Source organism: Scardinius erythrophthalmus, assembly GCF_964197995.2.
Source record: "Scardinius erythrophthalmus genome assembly, chromosome: 1".
Lineage (NCBI taxonomy): Eukaryota > Metazoa > Chordata > Actinopteri > Cypriniformes > Leuciscidae > Scardinius > Scardinius erythrophthalmus.
This window is the reverse complement of record NC_138221.1, coordinates 18,811,954-18,820,334: the sequence shown is the minus strand read 5'-3', so window position 1 is coordinate 18,820,334 and position 8,381 is coordinate 18,811,954. Positions and strand designations below refer to the sequence as shown.

Sequence of the window (8,381 nt, the reverse complement as noted above, 5' to 3'; positions counted from 1 at the left end):
AGACTTTACTCATGCAAGTCATTTGTCACAGTGAATCAGTGTCGAATTAATGGGTGCCAATGCTGTATTGATAGATTTGGAGACTTACCGAGAAGATAGTCTTTCCTTTGAGCATGTTGTGAAAGCTGCCACTTATCACAGAACGCTCTGTCTCCAGAACAGCCAGATTCACTGCGCTGCCTCTTAGATGGAGGCACAAATGTTTAATTTCTTGTGATTTGAATCCGATTTTGATTCAATATCGATTAATTTAGTTAAATATTAGGTACAGATACATGTTAATTTTTCACAAGAAAAAAAAAATATATCTCCCCTAATGCTGTAAATATAATGCCCTGTCAGCTTTTATTATTATTAAAGGTTAAAAATAACAACTCAAATAAAATATAATAGGGTTTTATTATAATGGTATAATATTTTAATGATATATGTAAAAAATATGTTAAAAATAAATAAATATGTAATATTGTCGCACATATTTAGCAAAATACTCCTCTAGCTAATTTGTCAACTAGCGTGCTATGGTCATTAATGTTCCTGAGGTAAATGTACCGTCACGTGTAGGTTATAGTGTTCTCCAGCTGTTATTGAGCTCTTCCACGGGTGAAAAACACTGACTGATCGATATTATGTATGAGGGATATACATTTCGGTAAGTTGTACTGTATCTTTCAACACACCTATTGTTCATTCGTGTTTATTTGCTATTAACTAGTCGTTTATTATGCATGAAGTCAGATTAATTTTCCATAACACACCACTGAGGATTTGTTCTGCATGATATCAGCATTGACCAGCAGGTGGCGCTGTGTGCATTCCAAACCTGGAGAAATTAACCACTTTTACACACATCAGGCTGGAAAGCTTTAAAGCTTCATGAAGCTTCATCTCACCATCACTACCTTCAGGTTCACTCAGCTCAACAGTTATACGCTATATTAGCAATAATGATTATTTTGGGAGACATGGATGAGCTTTGATTGGTGGTTCCCATCATGCACTGCAACATTAGGCTTTATGTTTATTTCCCCAGTGATGGTTGGTTGGTCAGATGAGAGGAAGTTAATAACCACAGGAGGAGCTGATGATGTTTAAAGGAGGAGCTGTAACTATATATAATGAAGAGGAAGACGGACATAAACAGAAGATGGCTGATAAGTGTGATCTGTGTCTGCTGGGACTGATCATTCTCTCTTCACTTCTCACAGGTAAAGAAATCTGTATTTTCTCTAAAGACATTTAGTGGAATTAGTCTGGAAAGAGTTCATTTGAACATGCTCAGTTTATTCTTGCACACATTCACGTTGTGATCTCAGAGTTGTGTATTGATACACACAGATCATACTGTATTATTCCTGATACTGGACATAGTGTCACTCAAACATCTGATGATGAAGAATTATCTTCATATTAAGAGTGTGTCAGTGATTTGAACAGCTCTCTGATAAAGACTAATAGTTTATTCTGGAGAGTGTGTTGTTTGCTTTAAGTCAGGAAAAATACTATGATTTAAAACTTCTGCTTTTTATGCTGGTGTGTTTTATGTTTCATTTATTAATATCATAATGATCACTGAGATATACTGTGTTTCAGGAACCAGTGGAGTGGATCATGTGTTCATCAGTTCTGGTGAAAATGTCTCTCTGTCCTGTAATAATGCTCTTTCTGACTGCAAATCAACTACATGGATCTACTATAGCAGATTCAGTCTTTCAGCAGTTAAACTGATTACTCGAGGGATAAAGAATAAAGACACAGAGAGACATGAGAGACTGAGTCTGGAGTCTGACTGCTCTCTGAACATCAAGAACGTCACAGGAGAAGATTATGGATTTTACAGATGCAGACAATATGTGAATGGAGAACAACAAGGACCTGATGCTGATGTTCTTCTGCATGTTCTTCATGGTAAGTTTATGATTATGTGGTCAATTTAAAAAGGGCATATTCTCCCTTTAAACTCAGATGATGATTGAAGAGTCTGTGATTTGTGTCTTGTGTTCAGTTTCAGTGTCTCCATCATCTTCATCATCATCATCTTCATCATCTTCATCCTCACAGACTGAGATCAGTCCAGGCCGCTCTGTGACTCTCTCCTGTCAGTTGTATTCATATACTATATTCTTCTGTGATAATTGGGTCCGTTCTGCGGGACTTGAGCTGTTGTGGGTGAATCAGGCTGGTGTTGATCTGAAGACAGACTCCAGATATCAGATATTATCATCATCAGATCCAGATCAATATCGCTGTATCATCCTCACTCTGACTACAACACTCCTGAATGAAGATAACAACAGAAAGTGGAGATGTCAGCTTACTCACAGAGATCAACTGGAGACCTCAGTCAGATACACTGTCAAGTATTCAGGTGAGAAAACACTCTTTTCTGACAGATTTGTGGAAACTTCCACAGATTGGCTCTACTCTTTCTGATGGCTTCATACGTTTTGGAGTTGTAAAATATGAGTGGTCAAAGTCATAAACTGCATAACAACCCTTATAATCCCCAATATTGGCCTCCTACATGGGTCATACATGATATATTGCATAAATCAGACGAGTGTATTAACCCTCTGAGGTCTGAGCTGTTTTCTGGGCCCTGGAGGTGTTCTGACATGCTCTGACATTTGTGGTTATTTCTGTTACTTGTGACATTTTCATGGCTTACACTGTATTCAGCACAAACTCTGCTACAATAATATATCAGCAGCATGTGAGTAAAAGTTTGTAGTTTTGAGATAATGACATTTATGCATGGTTTATAAAAAAAAATAAAAAAAAATTCTCACTGAAATAAGGCCATGAAACCCATACTGATTATTTCTTCACAAGACTTTTGAAAATTGTATGACGTAGCCTAGAATATTTGCTCTAAAACTATGTGAAAATCACCCTGACTGCTCATTCAGAGAAGACAATATATTGATTTAAAAATTTTACGACATGTTTTGTGTGATAAAGCTTTATGCGGGAGGGGCGGATCATCTCATTAATATGTAAGGCTTTTTACACCTGAGAAAGACAAAGACACTCCCTAATGGCCCTATTAGGAGCTTATCAGGGCCCATCATTCTGACCAACCTTGCACAAAGAATGAGGAGATTTAAAAAAGAATGGCTTTTAGATTGTTTGGATTTACAGTGAGGAAAATAAGAATTTGAACACCCTGCTATTTTGCAAGTTATCCCACTTGGAAATCACGGAGGGGTCTGAAATTGTCATCGTAGGTGCATGTCCACTGTGAGAGACATAATCAAAAAAAAAAAATCCAGAAATCACAATGTATGATTTTTTTAAACTATTTATTTGTATGATACAGCTGCAAATAAGTATTTGAACACCTGTCTATCAGCTAGAATTCTGACCCTCAAAGACCTGTTAGTCTGCCTTTAAAATGTCCACTTCCACTCCATTTATTATCCTAAATTAGATGCACCTGTTTGAGGTCGTTAGCTGCATAAAGACACCTGTCCACCCCATACAATCAGTAAGAATCCAACTACTAACATGGCCAAGACCAAAGAGCTGTCCAAAGACACTAGAGACAAAATTGTACACGTCCACAAGGCTGGAAAGGGCTATGGGGAAATTGCCAAGCACTGTTGGAGCAATCATTAGAAAATGGAAGAAGCTAAACATGACTGTCAATCTCCCTCGGACTGGGACTCCATGCAAGATCTCACCTCCTAGGGTCTCAATGATCCTAAGAAAGGTGAGAAATCAGCCCAGAACTACACGGGAGGAGCTGGTCAATGACCTGAAAAGAGCTGGGACCACCGTTTCCAAGGTTACTGTTGGTAATACACTAAGACGTCATGGTTTGAAATCATGCATGGCACGGAAGGTTCCCCTGCTTAAACCAGCACATGTCAAGGCCCGTCTTAAGTTTGCCAATGACCATTTGGATGATCCAGAGGAGTCATGGGAGAAAGTCATGTGGTCAGATGAGACCAAAATAGAACTTTTTGGTCATAATTCCACTAAACGTGTTTGGAGGAAGAAGAATGATGAGTACCATCCCAAGAACACCATCCCTACTGTGAAGCATGGGGGTGGTAGCATCATGCTTTGGGGGTGTTTTTCTGCACATGGGACAGGGTGACTGCACTGTATTAAGGAGAGGATGACCGGGGCCATGTATTGCGAGATTTTAGGGAACAACCTCCTTCCCTCAGTTAGAGCATTGAAGATGGGTCGAGGCTGGGTCTTCCAACATGACAATGACCCGAAGCACACAGCCAGGATAACCAAGGAGTGGCTCTGTAAGAAGCATATCAAGGTTCTGGCGTGGCCTAGCCAGTCTCCAGACCTAAACCCAATAGAGAATCTTTGGAGGGAGCTCAAACTCCGTGTTTCTCAGCGACAGCCCAGAAACCTGACTGATCTAGAGAAGATCTGTGTGGAGGAGTGGGCCAAAATCCCTCCTGCAAAGTTCAAATACTTATTTTCCTCACTGTATTTACAACACAACATGATCCAAAGAAAGAGACCTTTGTGCCATTCCTAAAAACATTGTACATACCTTTCATTTCCAAGGTGTTTGATTTTCACTTTACCATGTTCATGTACAGAGACATGTACTTAGAATGTTGAAGTCAGCAGGACTCAGTGGCATCTGGGTCCTGAAAAAAAAAAAAAAGTGAACATACTGATATCAAGAGAAAGGCCTGCACGATTTTGGGAATACATTTTAGATTTTTCTGGTTAAAATTGCTTTTTAAAATTCACAGAATACACACACACACAAATGTTTCCAACAATATATAATATAATGAACACCACGTTTGTTGTGCCTTGTAGGTATAGGCTATGCGCAGTGCTGCATAAAATAATAACAATATAGCAGCCTATAAATCTTCCAAAAGATTTCAGTAAATAAGCTTGAGAAAAATATATTGATTATCATGTTACTTCAAATGTTTCCATTCGTTATGATGATATGAAATGAGATAATAGTAAAAACATGAAGCCGTTTGGAGCGTTTTGCTTTTCCAAAATATGATACATTCAAACGCGATCGCGCTCAAATATAAAACATTATGGTGACCATATACATATCTACGTTTGAGCAGATATCCACAAACACAGTAACAGTAAACACGGGTCTAAATATTATAATATTCACCATATATCTAGCAACAGTTCAACTGCAATGTGAAATTTATGCAACAATAACAAACTAATATGTAAGAATTTCTAACCTTATCTTTCTTGTCTTCAAATCGCGTTCTTCTTCTGGGGTAAAGCCAATGTAAGCTCACGTCTTTCAAACTCGACGAAAAGCAGAGACTGATGAAGTGTTTTGGTGTTTTGTTTTTGAGGTAATGAGCGCGTTCGCGTTCCATGTGGAGATTTGCATGTGAATATCTTTTGCGCAAGTAGGCGTGGTCAAATTAAAAGCGAAGGGAATAGGAAGCGTTTGAGAAGCTGGACATCTTGTTGGTTTTATACAAATTACTTAAACAGAGAATATTTGTTTTCAGTTTGAATCCGATCATTTAAAAGTACACACTTAAATGTTTATAAAGGTATATGGCTCATAAATGTGTGACAAGTATTCGCTGAGTTTTGTTTCAGTTTATAGACGTGCTCAAGAAAAAAAAGTTCACCGCGACGGAGAGGCACAACGCACACCCTGTTTATTTTCTTTATTTTTCAAAAGCACAATGTTTTGATTTGATTGTAAGTGGACACATACAAAAGTAGAAATATCACAGATTCTTTTTTTATATTTCTTTTTTCTGTATGACCATAAATGACGGAGTAATTTAAGTTTATAGTGCTGCAATGTGAAGAAAATCCAGCAAAACGCGCCGGCGCGTTTGCCGACCTCAGAGGGTTAAAGCCTAGTATGACCCATGTAGGAGGTCGGCTTTAGGAATTATAAGGCTTATGTCCTTCATTCAAGCTGAAGGTTTATTTGCAGAAGCTCAACTGTGTTTCACTCTCATATAAACCAGGAATAAATTATACAGTAACACAGTAATACAGTAATACAGTACAGTCTCTTCTCAACTACTGCCATTCTCCTCCTGACAGCTTGAGAGTGAAGTAAGAAGATAATAGATGACAGACTCATGCACATATTCATAATTTCTGTGATGTGAAGCTCAAGTATTATGTGATGATGATGTTGTGTATATGTGGCATTATGTGTTGAACTGAACTAACAGACGTGATCCACAGATCCAGCTGATACAGCATCAGAAACTGAAGTGTGTGTGAATGCTCTATCATTATACAGAGGTACGACACGTTCATTTATACTGACAGCTTTATAACATTAAACTATCATTCAGTCTGTAAATGCTTCATCAATAACTGTTGATAGTTGAATACCCTTGACTTCAGTCATGTACAGTTTCTCTTCTTCCTCTCATGTTTCCTGCAGTGATTGTGATTATTGTTGAGATCGCAGTGTTTGCTGCTCCTACTGTGATTCTTCTTCAGATCATCTGTGCAAGAAGAGCTGGTGAGTTTTGAGCCGCACACAATCTGATGATTCACACTCATCTGATCTGGAACAATCTGCAATCATGATAAAAACACATACGAGAGGTCAGTCAATGCTTTTATTTTGCAGGGAGGAAGGACTCGAAGCACCCAGAGGAAATAGAGATGCCGACAATATTAGAATAAAATACTGATGAGTTTAGAGCCAATCTGCAGCAATATTTACAATAGCAAAAACTTACAGAGGATTGTTCATTGTTTTATTTTCTTCTTCTCAGAAAACAGAGAAAAAACTCTGAGCACTTATAGTGACATAATCATGTTTAGATTAAAATGTGTTTTTTTACATATAAAAAGCCAGATTTATTTTCATTTCTATGGATTTTATGGATATATTTGCCTACAGTGTTGAAAGTCATTCTCTTGCGCTTCATATGTAAACTGCTTTAAATATAATATTAATACAGTAATGGACAGACTCAGACTGTATAATCTCTCTCTGTTCTGTGTGATGGAGCTGATTTGAGGATTCTTGGATCTTGTCTGTTCATTCCTGTTTTTAGCATCTTTTTTCATTTTGAATGATTGCTATAATTTTCTTAATAAAACCTCTGCAGGTGTGTTTAATAAGTCTCCTTTCCTGAGATGTTTGTTCCCCTTCATGAGCTTGTAATGTATTGTAATATAGGATAGTAAGTGTGAGTATTAATGGGTCGAGTGTTGATGAAATATATGCGTTTTCAGCCGTTTCTTGAAGATGGCTAAAGCCTCATCAGCTCAGGTTGAGTTCGGCAGGTCGTTCCTCCAGCAGGAACAGTCCAGGTGAAGGTCTGAGAAAGTGATTCTGTGTCTCTTTGAGATGATGCACCACAAGACACCGTTCACCTGCAGAACACAAGCTTCTGGAGACACATCGGTCTGGAGTAGTGAGTTTAGGTGTCGAGGAGCAGAGCCAGTGGCTGTTCTGTAGGAAAACATCAGGGCCTTGAATCTGGTGTGAGCAGCTGTTGGAAACCAGTGCAGGTTTATGAGGAGAGGAGTGACGTGTGTCTCTTCGGCTTGATAAACACACTCTTGCTGCAGCATCTGGATCAGTTGAAGAGGTTTGACAGTGATGCTGGAAGGAGAGAGCATTACAATAGTCCAGTCTGGAGAGAACAAGCGCTTGGACAAGGAGTTGTGAAGCTCCGATAGGAAGGGCCTGATCCTCCTAATGTTGTATAAGGCTAATCTGCAGTTCTAGCACTGTGGTCTGTGTAGTTCAACTGATCATCAGTAGCTGAGTGGAGAAGTTGTGATTAAGTGTTGGGTTGGCCGACACCATGAGCAGTTCTGTCTCAGCAAGGTTTAGTTGAAGGTCCTACATCCAGCAAGAAATGTCTGTTGGGCGAGCAGTGCAAGGAAGAAGAAACTCGATTTCTGATTGGCTACAGCAGTCAGATGACATCGCAGGTGCCCTGATAGGCTGTAAAACATCATCAGCTCTTTTGTCTTCAGAAAGCCGCTTCTCTGTAAAGGTGTCACACAGATGGCTGGTTGGGTTAAAAAATGCATCAGGTCATGGAAATGCTCCACTACACCTGATGATGTGTGATCTGTTTTGGAGCAAAGCACGCTGGGTTAACTCTCGAGGGTCTGGCTGTACTCAATGCGATCGATTCACAGTGAAGAAGCTCCACTCCCGCCTGGCTCTCTTTAAGAGGGATGGGAGCAAAGCATTTGCACATAGCGGTCCAGTCCCACTGCTTTGTTTATGAGGCTCACTTTATGAGGTGTGCAGTGTTTTAAGTAAGCCTCCCTCTCTCCAGGAGTTGGACATGATGACCCTTGCCATGGCCGGTGGAAAAGAGGAATCTCCTCCAGATAGATTAGAGGAGTGATTCCTTGCCAGGCATGCGTGGCAGTGGCCCGGCTGGAGGCGATTCCTG

General features: G+C 39.4%; 1 protein-coding gene across 1 annotated transcript; it reads left to right on the top strand.

Annotated features, from left to right (window-relative positions):
- Positions 1–539: 539 nt before the first annotated feature.
- Positions 540–7,078, top strand: LOC308686969 (uncharacterized protein). Its single transcript, XM_081359108.1, has 6 exons — positions 540–1,208; positions 1,594–1,908; positions 2,006–2,368; positions 6,187–6,246; positions 6,392–6,472; positions 6,584–7,078. The coding sequence occupies exons 1-6, from the start codon at positions 1,085–1,087 to the stop codon at positions 6,637–6,639; spliced, it is 999 nt and encodes a 332-aa protein (XP_081215234.1). The 5' UTR covers positions 540–1,084; the 3' UTR covers positions 6,640–7,078.
- Positions 7,079–8,381: the final 1,303 nt, after the last annotated feature.

Bases quoted from the DNA above. Each gene is read 5' to 3' on its own strand.
- LOC308686969 (XM_081359108.1), top strand. From the start codon at position 1,085: ATGATGTTTAAAGGAGGAGCTGTAACTATATATAATGAAGAGGAAGAC. The intron at 1,909-2,005 runs GTAAGTTTATGA...TCTTGTGTTCAG, and splicing joins TCTTCTGCATGTTCTTCATG to TTTCAGTGTCTCCATCATCT. The intron at 6,473-6,583 runs GTGAGTTTTGAG...TTTATTTTGCAG, and splicing joins CATCTGTGCAAGAAGAGCTG to GGAGGAAGGACTCGAAGCAC.